The 21,642-nt window shown below is 35.2% G+C and overlaps 3 protein-coding genes across 3 annotated transcripts; all 3 read right to left on the bottom strand.

The window, feature by feature from the left end:
• Positions 1–1,564: 1,564 nt before the first annotated feature.
• Positions 1,565–4,281, bottom strand: LOC131600480 (uncharacterized). The gene is made up of 8 exons (XM_058872637.1): positions 4,114–4,281; positions 3,556–3,640; positions 3,293–3,361; positions 3,071–3,183; positions 2,695–2,806; positions 2,483–2,626; positions 2,056–2,230; positions 1,565–1,948 (listed from the first exon to the last, which is right to left on the bottom strand). The coding sequence occupies exons 1-8, from the start codon at positions 4,166–4,168 to the stop codon at positions 1,811–1,813; spliced, it is 891 nt and encodes a 296-aa protein (XP_058728620.1). The 5' UTR covers positions 4,169–4,281; the 3' UTR covers positions 1,565–1,810.
• An 8,541-nt stretch (positions 4,282–12,822) lies between these two features.
• On the bottom strand, positions 12,823–16,764 carry LOC131596284 (protein PHOX1). Its single transcript, XM_058868894.1, has 4 exons — positions 16,569–16,764; positions 14,434–16,441; positions 14,092–14,328; positions 12,823–13,151 (listed from the first exon to the last, which is right to left on the bottom strand). The coding sequence occupies exons 2-3, from the start codon at positions 16,433–16,435 to the stop codon at positions 14,192–14,194; spliced, it is 2,139 nt and encodes a 712-aa protein (XP_058724877.1). The 5' UTR covers positions 16,436–16,441; positions 16,569–16,764; the 3' UTR covers positions 12,823–13,151; positions 14,092–14,191.
• Positions 16,765–17,052: 288 nt separating this feature from the next.
• On the bottom strand, positions 17,053–21,526 carry LOC131596285 (calcium uptake protein, mitochondrial). The gene is made up of 7 exons (XM_058868895.1): positions 21,107–21,526; positions 20,927–20,994; positions 19,305–19,528; positions 18,877–18,960; positions 18,178–18,391; positions 17,705–18,001; positions 17,053–17,545 (listed from the first exon to the last, which is right to left on the bottom strand). Exons 1-7 carry the CDS (start codon positions 21,429–21,431, stop codon positions 17,351–17,353), a joined length of 1,407 nt encoding a protein of 468 aa, XP_058724878.1. The 5' UTR covers positions 21,432–21,526; the 3' UTR covers positions 17,053–17,350.
• Positions 21,527–21,642: the final 116 nt, after the last annotated feature.

The following is a 21,642-nucleotide window of genomic DNA, read 5'->3' on the forward strand; positions in this document are numbered from 1 at the left end:
GCGCCAATCAACTCAGCATGAATTGGTGTTGAAATACAAATATAGGAAGCAAAGAAGCATAAGGCCTCAACATTACTATTTATGAAAATTCCACCGTATGTTGTATGACTAAGGCTCCCTCTTCTAGTGCCAACCATCAATGTTACATTTAATCCAAAAACAAATAAACAAATAGGAAGATGCCAATTAACTTCAATTATCCGATGAGCTCTACTAGGATGAGATTAAACCATGACTTCCTTGAAAATTTGAGTCATAAATTGAAGATGGAGTAGTGTTCGTCGTCAGATTCGAATTAGATTCATAAATTGAAGATGGAGTAGTGTAGTTTTCCTAGTTAGATTCCTAGTTACGAAAAACATTTGCAATAACTATATTGATGGCTTGCTGGTAAGGAATGACTTATTTTGTGTTCTTAAATTCCACTCTATTGTCCCGTTAAACCAACTTAGTTGGTAGTTGTGCAAGAACATCTGATGCATAGGTGCAGATTCGAACATGCGACATCTCATTTGTTCACCTTTAAAGGGTGAATTTTAACTACTAGGCTACTTCAAAAAAAAAATCCCACTCTATTTTCTGCAAAAGCATATAATATAAATCATGAATATTGAATAGCAACTAAAATGATGGTTTTACACGGTTTAGAAAAAGGATAAGGAGCATATTTACAGAAGAGCCAAATCGAGCTTCTGTCAATTTATAGATGAGTGATAGACTGAATTAATTCTAAATCTTAGAAGCAAGATGGCACTTGAAGAAAAGACGTTTGTCTCTACTTTTGTGACATAGATCACATTGAGAAACATAAAGACCTATGATAGTCATATTTCGATCAGTAGCTAGTTTGTTGTGAGCGATCCTCCAAAATATAGGAGGTTTAAATGAAAATTTGGTTTGAATAGTTATTTTTAAAATTTTATTTTAGATATTTCATCTATTTATTAAAACTTTTTTAGATATCAAATTTTCAAAAAAATCACTTAATTTTGAAACTATTTCAAATAGACTTTCATAAAAATCATTTTTGAAATACCACTTTTTGAAAATATTACGATTTTAAATATAATTTAGTCTTCAATAATATTTGTTTATATTATAGTATGTCAAAAGTAATATTTCAATTTAGAAAAAAATGAATATAAAAAACTTTTAATATTTTAAAAAACGGATTTATAAATCTATTTTCAAAAATAAAAAAAAAATATTTTTTTAAAGCCGAAACAAACTTTCCCAATATTGAGGAATAATGAGTTCAAGCAAAATATGGATCTTGACCTCCCATTCTGAATAAAATCATTAACCTTTGCATGACTTTAGAGTAATATAGAATATATAATCAAATCTTTCATATTTGATTAGTATTAAAAGTCTTGTATCATAAATAATACAGCTGAATTTATTTTTTTTATTGGAGTTTTCAATGTAACCATACTACACTGAACTACTTGAGTATCCCAAGCAGGTGTGTTGTTCCACCACATGCATTAACACATTCATCACCACAAATAACACAACCTCAAAAGCAAAGCTGTTAACACAGTTAAATTCAAGGATTTAATACTTGCAATGCAACCATGATGGACATGTTTAAATCATATGTTCAAAGCCACAACTTTCCAAATGTTAGTTGGAACACCAACTGGGAGTGTAATGGATTTTTCGTTTGACAACTTCCGAGTCTACACATTTTTTGGTGACAATAATCTACAAATAAGGACTATAATGTTCATTTGTTCGAAGCTTAAATATAAATATTCAATTTAAAAGGAAATCAAATTTTCGACAGCCCGTCAAAGGAGTTAAATCTTTAGCTAGAGTTTGAATCATCAACCTTTGCCGCTGCAGATGCATAACTAACACTACTATCCCTTGTATTTTGGCATTGGCTGGACTGCTCGTAGCGAAGAAATTTGACTTTTATTTTTGTAGAGCTATTCTTCAGCATCTGATAAATTTGCAACAAGTTGAAAGTAAATATAATATCAGCCAATATATGGTTGGACTCTCAAATTAGGCAAGAATTACTTTCATGAAAACTTATAAGGAACTTACATGGAGAAAAACACTAATTGGATGGCGTCCACAGATTGTATTGTCATATTCTGACAGATACTTTTTGAATGAATCAGGGTCTCCAGTTTCTATGATATCCATGCCCATCTTGTCCAAGGCTTCAATGGATTTGTAAATAGGCCCATGTTTTTTGTCATGGTACATGTAATTGAACCTGACATAAAATACCAGTCACAAGACACTATCAATACCAGCTTCAAACTTATGATATACATGGTGAGATATCCATCGGAATACATAGACATGGACAGTAAGAGACAGGGTGAATTCAGATTGGCTTAATTGAGCTTATTTACTGGCATAACATAAACACTTTTGAAACTGCAAGAGTATGATTTCATAAGATCTTAGGAAAAGAAACAGAGAAAGAAATAAGGTAGCTCAACATGTAAATAAAAGCACATACCGAGATCCCCAGTGACAGAAATCTGATGAAATAGAGAAGAAATTAGTGGGATCATCGACAAATTGAGAAAGAAGCTCTCCATACATAGCTTCACTCTCAGCACTAACAGCACCGACTAAAATGGGTACAATTTTCACCGTGTGCCTGCTTCAATATTAAAATCAATCTCTAACAAATTTCATGAACTGGAGCCACTATATAACAAAACTTACCCTTCAAATACTTTAGCAAGATATGGCAAGTGCATTTCCATGCTATGTTCAGCTTCATCAACATGAATATCCATCGTTTCAAATTTTCCTGTAGCTTTAAGTTGCTCGTTTACTGGTAGGAAAAATAGAAGCCAATATTAAAGTCAAACAAAATGAATCAGTTCTCAGTGGAGAATTGGTCCAAAACTCGGATAGAAGAATGTTGATTATAATTATAATGATCAGCTACTTTTTGTTTATTACTTCATATAGTTTCCTTATATAGTTTGGACATTTCTTTTTCCGATGAAATTCTCTCTTGAACATAAATATGTAGAGTTATTGTATAGTTTCAATTTTCAATACAAACATTCATGTTTCATACAATTATCATTACCTTCCAAATCAATAGGTAGGTCCCCAATGGGTGTCTTGTAGACTGTTGCGGTTGAAAGAGCACATTTTGGAGTGTAATAGTGGTGAGAAGGACCAAGTAGGAAAACACGTTTGCTGAAATCACAAAATCGAAAGAAAACAATAGCACCATCAACAACAACAACAATCCACGAGATAGTAGAAAATAGGGGAAGTCAGAGGAACAAACAAAAAACAAACTTACATGTTAGATGGATCAATGTTTCCAAATGCATATGCAGCAGCTCGTCCTGAATAGGAATAACCTGCATGTCTAACACAATAACACAACAATCCAGGGCAGTACAAACACGTTAGCATTGTTTATCTCAAATCATAAAATCATTAAGAAAAACAAATTGAGCTTTTCTAAAACTTGATGTCCAAAATATATTTGAATAATCAAACTCACTCCCTCAATTTTTCAATCAAGGGTTACATTACAAAAAGTCTAATGCATTCACTTACGGTGCTATTACTCCCCGTACATCAGAAGACTTGGTCAAACCACTCGAATTCAGCCACCCTTCTAGTTCTTCTGAAAGCTTCCTAGCTGAAAAAATAAATTAACCAAAAAATTAGAGAAATATTAACTTCAAACTTTATTGGTGACCAAGTTTTTGAATAAAGATAGCATCAATCATAAAATCTATTATAGATAATCACAGTCAAATAAACCATCAAATCCCATACATTATACAAAATTCAACTATATATTTTAAAAAATCATGATTTTAAATGAAAGTCGGTGACTTCAATCGAGGTCGCTACACGGCAGTATTTGTTACTACTAAAACCTGAATGCGATTGAGTTCACATTCGACTGTGATTCTCAGCATTATCAATAATCGCGATAACACACAGTTAATTAACAATCTAACATTAACTGCAGCAATAGAAATAATCATAAATAAACAGTGATTAAAAGGTGAAAAACCTAATTTTTTTTTAATCTGATCAGAAAAATTGAAGTCTAGAATCGAGCCTGAATGAATATGAATTTGGTAATTGATTGAAGAAACTTACGATTATCGGTGTACCAAGAACCAGCATGGGATGGTTTTCTGGCTTTGGTGACCATGTTGAAAGAGGATTTGAGTTTTTTTTGATAGAACCCTAAAAAAAACAAGTTTTTCCCTTTATACTCTCTGGGTTACGAAGTGAGTGCAATGTTTATCGTTATACTTTCACTTTGCGTGTTGCTATTAAAAACAGAAAATACTTTAGGCAAATCTAGGGATTTTCTAATTCATAATTCTAATTTTGAATTTTTAGGGTTGTTCTAATGAATTTTAGTTTTTAATTTAAAAAATTTATTTTGTAAATATTTTTTTTTTAAAAATGAAAAGAAAAAAAATGTTATATATATATATATATATATATATATATATATATATATATATATATATATATATATATATATATATATATATATATATATATATATATATATATATATATATATATATAGGGTTAATATTAATTTACCCCTGTAGTGTTAGCGAATTTTGCTTTTTCCACTCCCTACCTTTTGGCAACGGTTTTTTCAAAATAACCGTTGCCAAAACCTGCTTTTGACAACGGTGGGAGTAAACCGAAACACGTTCATATTACAGGGAGATAGACTACTATTAACCATATATATATATATATATATATATATATATATATATATATATATATATATATATATATATATATATATATATATTCATCTTATAAATATCTCAAATTTTATTTTAAGTCGCTATTAAAAAATATGACATATTTGGTCCTATTAAAACTTTTGTACATGCATTTTTTGGATGATTATTTTCTAAAATTTTAAAAATTATTTAATCACCATTTAATTTTTTAATTTTTAAATAATTTTTTCATACATATTTAGAATATTGTAAAAATATTTATTTACCAAATTTTAGAATTTTTTAAAATAAGAATAATTAAATATAAATTTCAAAAGATAATGATAAAAGTAATGAAAATCTCGAATTAGAAATCAAATTTTTAATGAAACTTTTTATAACATTCTAAACATATGTGCAAAATAATCATTCAAAAATACACATAAGTTTAACCGTAGGGACTGAAACTACGCGCATAATAATTTTGTAAGGACTAAAACATATCATTTTTTTATATGTACTAAAAGCAAAATTTGGTAATTTTATAGGAACAAAAAACATATTTAACTCAAAAAAAGTACTTCCTCCATTTATTATAAGCAAAATTTAACTTTTTAGATTTATTAAATAAATGATGTATCTAATTTATATATAATCTAAATACATCTTTTATTGAATGAATGTAAAAAGTCAAATTTGCTTATAAAAGAGAATGAAGGTGTGCACTTTCTTTTTGTTACGAGTGAAAAAATGAAAATAAAATAGAAAATTACCTAGAAAATAAAGTTCAATTGGCATCAGCTAACAAGATAATGGTGATTGCAACATAGGGCTTCATAAAAGAATGATACATCACATCATTACGAGCTTCGTGTTTTGCTAGATAGTCACCACAATCATTCCCCTTCTTAAGAGAATGAAATAGTCGAACTCGGCATTCTCTAGAGAGAAACTATTTAATGTTGTAAAGAATCGCGACATAGTTATGTCAAATATTAACAGACTTTGAGATAAGTTTGATAGTAAGGTTGGAGTTAAAATAACACATCAGATCTTTGATGTCAAGTTCTCATGTCATCCGCAATCCATGATATAACGCTATCAGCTCAGCATAAAGGATGTTGGAATTACTTATATTACCCGCAAAACCGTGAACCCAAACATCATCAGCAAAGGTTTAGAGCATCAAGAAAAATTTTAAAATTGATTAATTTTCTCTCATAACAAATCAGTGAGATGAGATTAGAGAATAGCAAAGGATAATATAACGACAATGCGGATAAATTTTTTTAGAATATTAAGAAAAACTTAAAAATTGATTGGCTTTCTCCCATATAGTGTTTGTTTAACGTCATACGTAAGATGTCTCATCACTCAAGTTAGGATGAATACTTTATTTTTCAAACAATAATGACTTTCTTCTTTAAGAAAAGAATGGCATTCCCTTTTTCTGTTATATTGTTGGAGTTTTCGCTCAAACATTTTTGGGGAAACTAGTGAATCATGATGGTCATGGAATATCATAGCCTTAAATAGTTTTTCTTGGAATGGCGGACCAAGAATTAATGGGATGTCATCATCTTTTGGAATATCTAACAATTCCATAAGGAATCTTGATAGAATTATTTACTAGATGAAGTGTTATCACTGTGTCTTTTATTTTTCCAATACCGAATTTATTTTACATAGATATTGACATGAGACTTACACTAAAACTAAGATCAATAAGGGTCTCCTTTAATGTTGTATTCCCAATGGTACAAGAGATTGTGACAATCTTAGATTGTCACTATATTGCTTAGACAATTTCACATTTTCATCACCTATTTTCCTTTTTTTTTAGAGATGATATCCTTCATAGATTTTGCATAAGTTGGTATTTGTTCTAATCCTTCCACAAATAGAATGCTTGTATGTAGCTTTTTGAACATTTCAAGGAATTTGCCAAAATTTGGTTCATTTTATGGTTTCTTCAATCTCTAAGGATAATATACTTTTATCTTATGCTTGGGAACTTTTCTTTCTCCGGTATAATCGACCCACCTTTAACATTCTTCTCTTTTTCAACAGACTCAAAATTTTCATCTATACTTTTATGATGTCAAGATATGTTGCACTCTCATTTATTGTCTCTTTGAGTGGTTAATCTTTGACATAATTTTTTATGGCATTTACTCTGTTATGGCCTCTTCGATTTGTAATTGTGTTGTTGAGAACTTTCTTGAGGTTGTTTCGTGAGAAGGTGAATTATCTGAACTTGAATCTATAATTTTTTTCATTGACGTAAAGGTATTCTTGTTAGCATTCATTTTTATTTTCCTCAAATTGGACCGTTTGAGAGGCCATATGAGCATTTTGGGCCACCAACTTTTCAAGTGCAACCTACCAACCTAGCTTCTTTTGTTGAGTTACAGGTTGACTTGGTTGACCTCTGTTACGAACTAGAATTCAAATTGGTGTTGATCGACGATGGAGGATCTTGAACAAATGGTATTGATCTTTGATGCGGTGGTTAGGATGAACCTGCAAGGTTAGTACTCAAACGTCCAAGTCAGTATGTGAATGAGAGGAGTGAATGAAATTTAGATTTGAAATTGGCTAGTTGAAATTCTTCCTACGTCTCCTTTATATAATGGAACAGTTATGATGATTCACTATTCTCTAGGCATGGGATGCGAGGAGTCGTTAGATGCACCGTGGATTTGGATCACTTGTACTCTTCCGTAGGATAATTCCTTTATATTGCAAGTGATCTGAATGAACCATTGATACCTTCGGGTGATCGGCCTAGAACAAACTCCTTAAAAAAACCTTGTCTTTGAGGGACACCTTATCGGTCTCTCCAAGAAAATTTTAGATGGTCCCTCCATCTTGAATTGTTAATCCTTGAATAAGAATTACCTTGTTGACAACCCACTTGGTCATTAAGGTAATTCACTGACTCTACCTGACCTTTAACTGTTAAATGAGCTTCACACTGGCTAGTTAAATAAAGTCCTCCACAAATTCACATCCTATTTATTGAACTTGAGCAATTGTAATCTTTAACGCTACTAACTTTTTTCCACTTCGAGTGCTACATGTTCTTCAATTTTTTTGCTACCATCTTCCACCAACTTTAGATCAACGAAATTGTTTATAGTATTAAAACACTTGTCATATAGCTTCAAATGTTCATTGATAGCAATAGTTTCAATAAAAAAATAGAATTTGGGTGGCAAATTTGAAGTTTTAAGAACTAATAACAACTGTATCAAATATAAGTTTTATTTTGAGCTCTACGCCATTGTAAAATATGTGCGTCTAATATGTGACATCTAAATTGTATGTTGGGCATGCAATGAAGATTTTTTTGTATCTCTAGTAGATTTCACCAAGTAACTCCTCATTCTTATGTGTAAAAATTGATATTTCAAACCGCTTTCAAATAAAGAGAGATGTGGGAAAATATTCTTAAAGATTGTTCTCTCTAATTTATCCCAAAGTGGATATGTTGCTCATAACATTCTTCGACATTATCTGTTAGAGTAAAAAAGAAACAATCATAATTGCTTACTTTCTTAAATATGTAATTCTACCTTAAGAGTTGTGCACATGGTGAAGAAGTGCTTTAAGTGCTATTGGTATCCTCATTTAACCTTCCTGTAGATTACTTTTGTTTCAACTCCTAGAAAAACACTTAATTGAACTTGGACTTTGCTATAGTTATAGGTTCATTCATATGGTCAACATATTACCATTAATTGTCCTTTTACTATAGTCTCCTAGTAATCTTTCTGACAGTGAGACTAAATCTCTATTTTCATAATCACTCTCCTCATTGTTGGAATTAAATTATTTTTGTTGTCTAACTCTTGTTTGTTACTTTAATTGAACTTCCCTGTTTGATTTGCACGGGTAAACTTTTGAATTCAATAAATTTGACACTCTTTAGCAACAACTCTAAAAACTTAATAGTAATTTAGCAAGTGTATTAAATTGAAAATAATCAATAAGTATTGAATAATTGAACAAAAAATTTCTTAAATTTGAGAGAATTAATGACAAAGGATAAAGATTATAAAATTAATGTCTCGGTAAGACAGTTCAGTTGATAGTTGTGTAAAGACATCAAGTATAAAAACGTGAGTTCGGATCCACCACATCTCATATATTCATCTTTAATAAGGTGAACTCAAGCCACTAGACTAATAATTAAGATTAGACATTTATATTTAGAAAATTTCTTTAGCCACCTCCCTATGGGGGTCACCCCCAGCGAAAATCCCAAAATACCCCTGCTTCGGAAATGAACTTCCGAAGCGCTTTTTTTTTTTTTAAAATTTCCTTAATTCGGAAGTGCATCTCCGAAAATACCTCATGGGGGGTATTTTCGGAGATGAACTTCCGAAAACACCTTTGTTCAGATTTTGGAGAGTTTCGGAAGTTCATTTCCGAATTATGCAGAAACTGTGTTTTTTTTTTATGTTTTATCTAAAACGGTCTCGCATTTTAATTAAACGTAAACGCCAAATAAAACAAGCAATAGATAAACTGAAAATACTAATATGATAAATAAACAAAAAAAAATACTAATCCGATGAAAATAATATATACAAACCGAAAAAAAATAAATAGTGTGCTAAAGATACAATCCGATAACAAAAAATATATAAACCCGACCACTACTGGGTGTGCCTAAACCTCTCGCCCTGAGACCTCCTCTGCCGCCTGTATGTCGCCGCACGGTCTGCATTAGTGACGATCATCTCCATCACGGCGACTACCTCTGGACCGCCCTGCGCCACGATACCTCGACCCAACGCGTCCCGCCCAAGCATCGATATCCGCTGGCAGATCGGCATGAGATCAATGGCGTGATCATCCTCGGCCTGCTGGTTCTCCAGGATCTCCTCGTGTGCTGGCCTAGGAGCGCCGGGAACGTCGGGTGTCAGAAGAGGATGTGACACCCGGTAGAACCATGTGACGTATCCCTCCTCACTGTGCCAGTCCTGGGTGACCCGAGTGAGACGGTACTCCAGCGGTACCACATGATTCTCCCAATGCTCCCATATGGCAGTGAGCTGCACTCGGGTCACAGTGTCGGGAGCAGCCTCAAAGGGTGACCTGGGTATCCGCTGCACGAATCCGAACTGACGCATGCACCGCTCAGGGAGATATCGAACCATGATGCTGGTCCCACAAGCCAACCAGCCTGAATAAAGTGCAATGCCGTCAAAGGGGACAATCTGACCGTAGTCGCTGAACGGCCTCCAGGTGATGTCGTCGTGCAGAGTGCGGTCCAGATATCCACGGTACGGTCCCACCGCATCGTTCCCCCTCTGGAGATCGTATCTGGCGGCCCTGGGCATGGCCTCCACGTACGCAGAATCGAGGTGGTAGCCGTGGATGCGGGAGAAGTAGGAGATGATCCAGCTCTGAAACAGAAACAAGATAATGTATTAAAATTAAGTACGAGCACCGGAGAGCGCAGGCGCGGTGGTACTCCCTGAATAGGTCGTTACCTTCCAGCTCGGCCTCGGCCGCCGAGTCCAGGTGGTGATCGAAATAGAGGCTCAGTGTGGCGAACCGGACATGAGGCCCAGAAGTCAAGACGCACTCCTGGTGAGCAGCCTCGTGCGGCATGCCCAAATAGTGCATCATCCACTCAATGGCCTCGACCCTCTGGATCCTGGAGTGGTCCAACAGCAGCCCCCTGATGGGCAGGTGGAGAAGACACTGGACGTCATGCAAGGTGATCGTCATCTCCCCCACCGGCAAGTGGAAAGAAGACGTCTCCTTGTGCCAGCGCTCCACAAATGCCCCCTGCATGCCGGTGCTGATGGTGGTGTACCCGGTCATGCAGAGTCCGCTAAGCCCTGAACCTCGCACATGGTCGTTAAACCACTGAGCTGCTGGTTTAAACAGACCGAAAATCTTCCTGGCGTGGTTCACCATTTTCAATGGCTCTCTCTCCTGTTACAAAAAAAAAAACAAATAAGCAACATATATTAAATAAGCGACAAATAAACGGTAAAATTATAAAAAATGGTAACAAATAAACGGCTAAGTTAAAAAAAATACCTCTCCCTCCCAGATCCGCCGAGCGACGTGATCCTGGTAGTGAATCAGCAGGGAAGTGTCAAAAGGCCCTCCCGGATAGCTATCCTCCTCCTGCTCCTCCTCCTCCCCGACTGGAGGGTCAACATCCGGTATCACCTCCTCCTCCTCCTCATCCTCATCCTCCTCCTCTCGCTGGCGGGAAGAAGATACCCGAGCCAGCCTACTCCTAGAGCCTGAAGCAGATGTACTCTCCTCCAAGTCCACTGGAACGCGCACACGGCGTCCCCGGCCCCGCCCCTGTCTCGACGCCAGCTGCGCCGCCGCCCGCTCGCGTCTAGCCGACGCAGTCTGGGACTCTCTCCCCTGTCTGATGCGTGCTGGTACGTTGTCTGACATGTTCCTGTAAACAATCGAAATCGATTAATATGCGAGGCAAATGAAAAAACAAAAAAAAAATGAACTTCTGGTACAGTTCGGAAGTTCATTTCCGAAAACTGGGATGGAGGTGTTTTCGGAAATGAACTTCCGAAACACCCCTGCGCAGAGCTTTTCTGCAACCTACAATGGCAGACCCCAAAATCAAACTTTAAACTTATGTCTACACATTCTAAACATCCTAAATACCAGTACCAACCTAACCTAATACATATTTTCCTATTTGTAAACACCCTAATATCAATTTTAAGCATAGATCTAAAAATCAAAATGCTTACCGATTGAAGAGGTTGGAGTGCTTTTTAATGTAATAGAGCAAGTAGATGGAGCCTTTGAGGTAGCTTGGAACTGGTTTGCACAAAAATCTCTTTGGGGTTGAGTTTGAAGAAGATTAGGGTAAATGAATGGGGGAGGGGGAGTGTTGTGCTTAATCTGCAGAACGTGTCTTATTTCGGATGTTCATTTCCGAAATTGTAGTTTCGGAAATGAACTTCGGAAATAAGACAATTTTTTTAAAAAAAAAAAGGCGCTTTCGGAGATGAACTTCCGAAAACACCTTTTTCATGCATTTCGGAAGTTCATTTCCGAAGTCAGGGGTAGTATGGGGTTTTCACCAGAGGTGGACTAGAAGGTAGGGAGGTGGCCAAAGAAATTTTCTATATTTAAGAGAAATATTCAGAGTTTGAAAGAATTCATTCTCAAAAAGTCATTTCAAATGAACAATTTTAAAAATTATAGAATTAATATCTCTATAAGACAGTTCAGTTAATAGTTGTGTAGATATATCAAATATAAAAACGTGAGTTCGAATCCACCACATTTCATATATTCATCTTTAATAAGGTGAACTCAAGCCATTGAACTAATATATAAGATTAGACATTTATATTTAAGACAAATATTCAAAGTTTCAAAAAGTTATCATTCTCAAAAAGCCATTTCAAATAAACTGCATGGTGATGAATGACTGTGGTGCATCCGAATAATATTGTTTGGACGAGGCAAAATGAACAATTCTAAAAATTATAGAATTTGGAGTAAACTATAGGAGTATAATGAACAACCCCTACTCCCTAGCACAAGTGTTATACATAGGTCCAAAAGGTTGACTTAGACAACACATTCAATGAAATATCTCTTGAATGTGCTTAAAGAGTGTACATTCTTTTTTTGTAAATTTGGTATATGGTGTCTTCAAATGAAATATCTGCCACTTTTTTTTTTAATGTAGACAAATGAAATGGTGTCCTCCTGTTCATCCAACAGCTTTCTCAGTCAATGATGTAGTGTGGAAGACATCAAAATCAAGATAGTTTGTGGGATTCCTAATTCTAGGATCCCAAAAAGCAGCTTCAAAGAATGCTAGCAACATATTCTTCTCAACACATTCCCTTCAATTGACTGAAACTCAATGGATTTCATTCACTATTTCAAAAATAGTGTTACAACATAAATGGCAGTTGAGTTAGTAAACAAGGAGTGTGCTCCAAGACACACTTGTTGTCTGGAGGAAGAGACACAGGCACACAGATGTTGAATTGATAAGTCAGTCATAAGTTCAAATCCTCCAAATATCAAAACAAAGCTAAATTTCTAAAACAACCAAAAATCATGAGATTCTAGGAGACAAATATGATGACAAAATGTAGTGTGCTATACAATATAATAGAAATAGAATGTTATAAATAACAATTTCACAACTTAAATATCAAACCCCAGCAAGCTGAATTTTGTTTATTGTGTTTGCAAACTGAACAAATCCAATCACTCATTACCTCAAACCAACAAATGGAATCATATACTGATTTTACAACTGCAAAAACCCTCAAAACTTATACCCCCTTTAATGGTAAAAACAAATACTATAACCCTAACATCCCAACCTCTACAAAACTGCTATACCAAAAATAATTCAATCTTAGCACCCGTCACGGAGTTTTGACAAAAATGAAGAAAAAATACCTGCAATCAAAAGGAAAATAGATCCACTCAGACCAACCACATAGATGTCATCATTGATAAAAATGTATAACTGAATCAGAGAAAATAGAACAAGAGAATTATATAAATAGAACCAGTTAAGATTTTGCGGGGGACCAATAAAAAAAGCCAGTGACCACATGCAAACTATCCAAACCCTACACAACTAACGCAATCCTAGTGGCAACACAATACTTCTTTCGGATTAGGCATGAAGCGTTACAATTTCATACTTACCCCGAATCTTAAACAAGACCTATTTCTCACAAATCCTCATCATAAATCAATAGAACTTAGAACATGATAATCCTTTTTCCTAGCTGAGAATGCATAGCATCATAACTAGTTTAAAACCCGGTCAATAACTTGCTTCCGCCAAACCACCTAACATCTAAGACTGTACTCGAGTGTAGCGGGTCAGCGTCAAATTGTGATTCCACAAAACACGCAGATATCATTTATCAATTTGTTATAGTTATTGACCTAATCATAGATTCTAGATCATAGGACAGGCAAACACACACATACACACACCTACCTATATTAGAATAGGTAAAAGTTACCAAAACTTTTACCATCTTTACATGTTAGTTAGTACTACAAGTAGAACTATTGTGAAATAATCTCTATTAGTATGAATACCCAGAAATAAGGATCTCAACTTTGAGAGCCAAACAACAGAAAAACAACACCCGTTGTAAACTTGTAACTTATGAGTAAGCCCAGAAATAAGCACTTAACTCTTTAACCAACAAAAAATACTTGATATAGCATTCTATAAAACTACAGCTTCAACTTAAGGTATAACCTCATAAAACTTTCAGAGGCTAAAAGACCTCCCTAAAATTTCTAGCACAATTTAGAAGATCTACTGCCATACGAACAGACAAAACTGTAAGATAAGTCTTATAATCTTACTTACCTGTCTTGGAATCGAATGTAGAAACCTTCAACAATATTACGGAAGAAAATAGAAGCACTAATTTTGCCTCTATAAAGAATGACAAACTCAATAAGAAAACTTAAAATTGCTCCAGGATTTCATGGAGTCTTGGAACACGCCGACGAAACAATGGTTCAAGTCGGAAAGTTGGAACATCAAACTGCCACCCATCATACATCTCATTCCATGCTTGCACTATGTCGTCAATTTTAAACCCTGTAATCATGAAAATTTGTTGTTAGTTCCCTAAAAAATTTGAAACAAGAAAGGTATCTGATTAATAAATATACACACGATGGATAATTTTCCCCCAACCCATACCTTCCATTGCTGTTTCATTAGAACAATGGTTCTTTATCATGACACCAATGTCAGTTGTAGAAGCTCCGGCTAGTTCAAACTTTTCAACTGCAACCTCCAAACATTCCTCCCATGTTGGTAGTCCGAGCTTAAATTCCACAACAGAACGCTCGTACAATAACGTACCCCATAAAAGATATATCTGTGTCCTCATCTTTGAAGCGTGCTCGTCGGCTTCTTCAGAAGAAACATCCCTGAAAAGACCAAGTAACCCCATTTTCTCTAACTGTGCATTATATTTATCTAATTTAGATAGTCCATTCAAACGCTGTTCCTCAATCTCCTCCCACATCAACATCCCTTTCTCCATGCTGTCCTCGGCCTTGTTGTAGAGCTGTAGAACCTCTTCAAAAGGGCCAACTTCAAATTTCTTATTGTTTGCAATTAAGTAACACCAGCAGAGCTTTGCTTGCTCAAACTGCTGATACCCAAGAGCAAGTAGTCCATCGTAAAAGTCCGGTTTGATTTTCACAGATTCTTCGTATCTCATTTCTGCTTCCTTGTACTCCTTCTTAGCCCACTCATATGCAGCTTTAACATGCTCGAAAGACGTTTCCTCCTGAAAAGGCACTTGCCTCCTTGCTTTAGACAAGTGAACATTCCCCCAATTAAACAAAGCCAAAGCAGCCATCTCTTGAAACTTATCCGCAGCAATATCAAACAGCTCTTGAGCACTATCATTGGTCACTGCATCCTCCATCGCCTCTGAATACAGCTTCATCCCAACCTCATGAATATCCAAATACGAATCCGAATCAAATCCAACATGGTTCTTAAACAGCCTCGCAAACTGAACAAGCCAATCCTCCACAGTAATCATCCTATTAGCCTTGACACCCCTGTCTCCTTCTCCAACTCCATTCCCCACTCTCACCTCACCACTACTCGTCTTTTCATCATAACGCGGCTCCTGATCAAAATCCACCTGCGTAATATATAGCCGAATCGAGCCAAGCACATGACAATCCTCAGCTAACCTTAATTCAGCAGTAGTAGTAATAGTAACTAAATCACCTTCCCTATCCTTATACTTAACAAGAACACCCTTTAACCCCGGAAATCTATCCCTTATCACATCCCTCACCAACTTCATACTACAATTCACAGGAAATTGCGCCCATCTTATATCCTCTCCATATATCAACTTCACAGTCCTAGTAACCGCTTTATCTTTCTTAACAATTTCCTCACTATCCTTATCCTTCATAACCTTATCCTTCATAATCTTATCCTTCATAACCTTATCCTTAGGATCTTTACCCTTCACCTTAACATTCACAACATTGGCTTTCTTCTCAACAACCTTACTTTTACGTTCTTCCTCACCTTCCCCTTTATGTCCCTTCTTTTTCTTAATCTTCTCATTAACAACTTTCCTAAACCGAGCAGCGGGAGACTCTTGCTGCTGTATAGCAGCCAAGGCAATCTCGGTCTCATCAATAGTAATCCCTTTCTCATCCATAGTATTTCTCAAGCTATCAAGAACCTCCAACGCCGAAAGATTATTCGGCTCAGCGTTCAAAACAACTCTAACATCCCTCATAGCCAAATCCAACCGATTCAAAGCTTCATAACACTTAGCTCTCCTCAAAAGAGCTTTGCTATACCGAGGCGAAACCTGCAAAGCAAGGTTGCACTCATTGATTGCTCGAGGATACTCACCGAGTCCCAATTGCATATAACACATAGCCATATTTGTATGAAGATGTGCAACATCTATGTGATTTTTAGGAAGGAGTTTGAGGGCTTTTTCGTACTTTAACATAGCACCTTCATTATCTTTTTTCTGGTAAAAAAGTTTGTTACCTTCTTCTCTAAGCTCTTGTGACATGTTGATGAACATAGCTGTGTCATCATCCAATGCTTTTGAGGATGATGAACGCTCGTAACCCTTCTTGTTGTTGTGATTGTTGTTTGCTTTTGGTGATTCATGATCCTTCCTTTTCCCAGCTGGTTTCCCCATAGATCTCTGAATCAATCAATTTCAAATATTAACAATAATAAAAATGATAATCAATTGAAGATGAAAATGAATGAAACAGAAAAATTTCAATCTGAAATGAATGAATTTGGAGGGAGAGGAATAGAAATATTACAATTTAGGGTTTGTTTCGATGTTTCTTTTGTTTTGAAGTCAACGTGGATGGAAGCGTGTGGAATAATAATGGAGAATAAAAGGGTGGGTGCTTTTGTTCTCGAGGAAAATTGGGGGAAAAGTACCAAACGACACACAAAAATGGGGTCAATATTAATTTTAATTAATTTTGTATCATCCTTTGTTTGAACTTTGAACACGTGGAATTTTTCAACTTTAGTTGTTTTTTTTACATTTGACATGTTCATGTTCACATTCATATAGTGAGACAAGACAACCATGAATTTGCTCTTGTCCTTTTCACACTGTTTTGTCTGCCTGAGAATATTCTTTTATTTCAGTTCTTACAAAATATTGCTCCATGGCTTCAGGATTTTTTTATTTTTTATTTTTTATTTTCATGTGAAATTTTTTTCGCTTATTTTACTATATGTGATAAAAAATGATTGATAAATAAATAGAGTAAATATGCTAGAGTTGACATATTCAAAAATACAAATTTCATTGAACATAAAAAATGTTTTATATTGGTTACAAAGCTGGAAAGGGTCCCTATGTAGTTACAACTTACAACTGTCAGACATGATTGGCATAGATTTTTTTTACAACAATACATCTTTGCTATTTCTAAGCTGTCAACAATGATTTATTTTTGTGCCCACCTTTTCTTCTTTTATCTTGTTCTTTTCTCTCTTCCAAACAAGGGCTCATAATTACTGTATAATTTCTGGTCTAAAATGGCTGTGGAAGTAATTTTACCTATCCGGAAAACAACCTAGAAGGTTAGATGTTTTGTTTTCGGTTCCAGCAAGAAGACAACAAACCCAACATTCCTGTTTCCAATGATTGTCCGATGTCCCTTTCTCGTTTGTGTAGCACTCTGATAAATTCGTCTGTACTCAGGTTTCCGTCTTGATTTGTATCAAACAAATGAAAAACAATCTCAACCACATTGTCCGAGAGAGAAATGCCACAAACCTGAAATTGAAACGAATAAAATATGAACTTGCCATCTTGGCCATATAATCCTAATCATTTTTTTTAAAGCCGAAGGATATAATTTGTGAGGATATAAATAGTTAGGCCCTAAATATTACTACTATTAAGTTAAGCATAAAACAAAGATAAATGTCATACATGTGACGCTGCTCGCTGAAAATCATCTCTCGTCAACAGGCCGTTTACTTCTCCAAAACTAAAAAGGGCTAATGAAAATGGAAATAACTTTTTCCTTAGCTCGTCAAAGTTTTTGAAGTCCTCAAATGTGATGCGCATGTCCTTAAAGCATGGATTATTATTCAATTCATCAACCCGTTCAAGCAACTTGCCTAGATGACTCATGTCGGCGGAAGCAACCATGGAGAGTGCAAAGTCCTTGGCTGAAATTGTTTTTCGAGATTTGTAGTCATAGTGAGCAAACTCCAGCTTCAGCATCTACATAAATATTGTAGATTAACTGTCATAGTCTAACATAAAGAGTAAAACACTAGAGAGAGGGTGTAAACTTCAGTAGAGCAAAATTGCCCAGTCCCTTGACAAATCCATTATCCATAAAATAAAATCAATCAAACCCATAAGGGCACGGTGAGAATGGAACAACCAGAACTTACTTCTTCGTGCAAGTCTCGCAAAAATTGTACAAATTTATCAATTTGGAGGCAACCCTTTCCGTCTTCACCAAAAAAGTATTCCAACAGCCCTCCATTTTCCACAGAATCGTTCACCTTCAGACCAGTTCGCAGTCCATTCCTGTGTTGAGCACCTTGTCGATGATGAGTTCGCATCAATGCCATCACTTTCTTGAATTCTTCCTTGGTTATCTCTCTAAATGGGGAGAAGTAATTAACCTCGTCAAATGAGGGGAACAATAGGGAATGATCAAGCTTCCACAGTACTAAAAATATCAATGCATAATGTAGCTAGACCTACAAAGTAACAATTGGTGCAGCCTTGAAGTTGATGCCACTGACAACAAACAAGTAACAATGTCCTTGATCTATAAACATTATGAATTAATAACGTTAAAGATCCTATAATGACTAGCTATACTAGCGAGATAGATAGTGATTATGAGTGGGGGGACAACCCTCACTCCATGAGAGCAAGGTCATATGAAGCAACTAACCATAAGAACAAATGTTCCATCACAACTTTACACAAAACCTCAAGTGATTACGTATGTAGGTCAGTTTCCTTAACATTTTCATTTAACTCATTCTTAACTTCAAGTAAAGCGAGACTTCATCACTCAAACTTGAACTTCCAACAGTGAGTAATTACAATTTCAAAGAAGTACCATGAGCACTCACCCATTGTTGTTCACGTCAAACATTTTAAATGCCACAGAAAATCTTGATTCTGGGATGCTGAGTAGCGTTACAAAAAAGATATACCTGCTTCAGAGAAAAATAAGGTTATTATGGACCCAAACAGACACTAGTTATGAAGATTATAATAATGAAGAGACAGCGAAAAGGAGAACAAAACTAGCCAAGAGCCCTAGATAAAGTATTAGCAGGTCCATTTATGAACTGCTTGGTCCTCGGATTCGATCCTACTTAGGCTGCTTTGCCTCCTCTCTACCATAGCCCATTTCACACACCAGGAATAATTAGTACAAGTTGAAAGACTAAAAAATTAAACTTCTCAGAATAAATAGATCATACCCACTACACAACAGACACATAAAAAGTTGTTAATGGAGGACATGAAAATCAGAGAGAATATAGTCACTCACTCTTTAAAAGATATAAGTCCGTCATTGTTTAGATCGAAAAGCATAAAAAATTCTGAAGGAGAGCAGCATAAATGGCCAGGGCTTCTTTCTCCTATCAAGTATCCATCTCTAACAAGGTGAGATTCAGATGGAGGGAAAACAGGAACTACAGCCCTCATTAGGTCTGCCGGCATCATGAGTACTTCTCTTTGTGGTGATCGATAAGATGCAAAATATTCAAAAACCTTAATGAAAAGGAGTAAAGATTGTCAATGTACAATTTACACTTCAAAAGGAACTAAGAAACCATTGTATTCATTCAATGTAATGCAAAAATTAAGTTTGGTTTTTCTTTCTTATGAGCAAGCCCGTGAAGTCGTCAGATTGCTTTGGTATCGAAAATAGGGGAAGAACTACATAGTTCCCTACTAGGCCACAACATTCCCCATCAGCTAAAAAAATATAAAAAAGGGAGAATTGTCTTAGCTTTATGAAAAATTAGTTACATGTTGTGTCCAATGTAGCTAACCCAACTTAGTGGGATAAAGTTTGATTGTTGTTATTGTTGTTGTGTCTCATGCCTAATTAATCAACAATGTCAGAACTAGCTATCATTCCATGTATACGGTTTTAACTAGTTATCAATAACTAGTTAAAACATAATCAACAATGTCATAACTAGTTATCATTCCAAGTATACAGTTTTAACTAGTTATCAATAACTAGTTACATATTCGTATGTTAGGGAAACCCTTGATGAGAGATACTCTCCTATTCTATCCTATTTCTTAATAAAATTGTTATTTTTCGGAATTTTATTTTTGGGTTCCTAACGGATACATATACATATTTTCCATGTTTTAGCTTACCATTTAGTAAAATAAAACACAACTTATCACAAGGATGATCCTTCTTTGAAATCATAAGGGATGAAGAAACTAATAACTTAAACTGAAGGATTTGACGAAGGACAAATATTATTTATTGAACACGATTAAGGATAGATTACAGATAATAGATTACGTCCATAGAACATAGAGTTCGATAACAATTCAGGGTAACAGTGATTCAAAAGTTGCATCAGAAAGTAAATTTTTTTATTATTTGGTGATAAAATTTTAAATACAAAAAGTATATTCAGGGTAACAGTATATATTCTGGATTGTCAACAAAAAGTATATAGTACTTTCATTGATCATAGTGTCAAATTTTTGTCTTAAATATAGGCAAATACCAACTAATCAATTCACATTTATTAGCATGTTTGGTTTGGCTATAGAAAGAGCCAAAAGCAAGTTTAAAGGTGTAGAATTGATTCTGGAGTGATTTTGAAGTGCTTGGTTCTTCTAAAATAATTGATTCTGCCTCCACAATTGATTTACCTTGAAGCTAGAATTTGTAGCTAAATTTGTAGCTTCTAAGTTCAAACGTGATTTTTTCACTGAAAATTTGTTGTTCAAATCACTTTAACATAAACGCATCTAAACATTCATCAATTTGCTAAACTCAATTATGTTAAAATTAATTCTACCAAACTCAGTTCTGTCGGAATCAAATTTGCCACTGCCAAACACACAAATTTTCTTAAATCTAGTCATTATCTTAAAACAAAGTGATGATATTTATTTAAGCGTAAAAAATACCTTTTCCGGAGGACTTCGCAACCGCATGCGCTTCTCATAATTGAAAAAAACCTTTCTCCTGAACGCCTCTGCAACGCTTCAACCAAAAAACAAATCACACTTAGCATTCTCAATTAATCAAACAATTCGTTACTCAATTTTTCAAAATTTAAACAAAAAATTAGCGGGAGATAAACTTGCCTCCAAAAATGAAGGTACCAGAAGTTTCAGGAAGTGACAATTTCGCAAACAACGAAGAAGGTGAAAAACGAGATCCATTTTGGTCTTCGGAATCCGGTGTAGACAAGTCAACAAAAGAAGAGAGTGAAGGTTGAAAGAGAGTTGAATCAAAGTCGGTGGTGTAGAGAAGAAACCCTAGACTGGTGCCGGCGAGAATGACGGCGAAAACACCGTTCCGGGAGTTGAGAAGCGATGAGGTGGAAGGGTGGAGGATCTGGAAGCGTTGGATTGAAAAGTGTGAGATGAAGGGTGAGATGGATCTTCTGAGAGTGGAAATGAAAGACATGATCGAAGTGAAGTCCTGCTTGTTCAGGTGGGGTTAGATGTATGGTGGGAATAATTTCACTTTTTTGGGCATAACGTGTTCACTTTGTACAGATAACTTTAATTTTTTATTTAAAAATATTGTTATATTCCTATAATGAGGAAATGGAGATATGCACTGACATATATCTTACACGGTCAATCTATCTATTATAATTTTAAAAATAATAATT

This window comes from Vicia villosa, linkage group LG4 (assembly GCF_029867415.1).
Source record: "Vicia villosa cultivar HV-30 ecotype Madison, WI linkage group LG4, Vvil1.0, whole genome shotgun sequence".
Taxonomy (NCBI): Eukaryota; Viridiplantae; Streptophyta; class Magnoliopsida; order Fabales; family Fabaceae; genus Vicia; species Vicia villosa.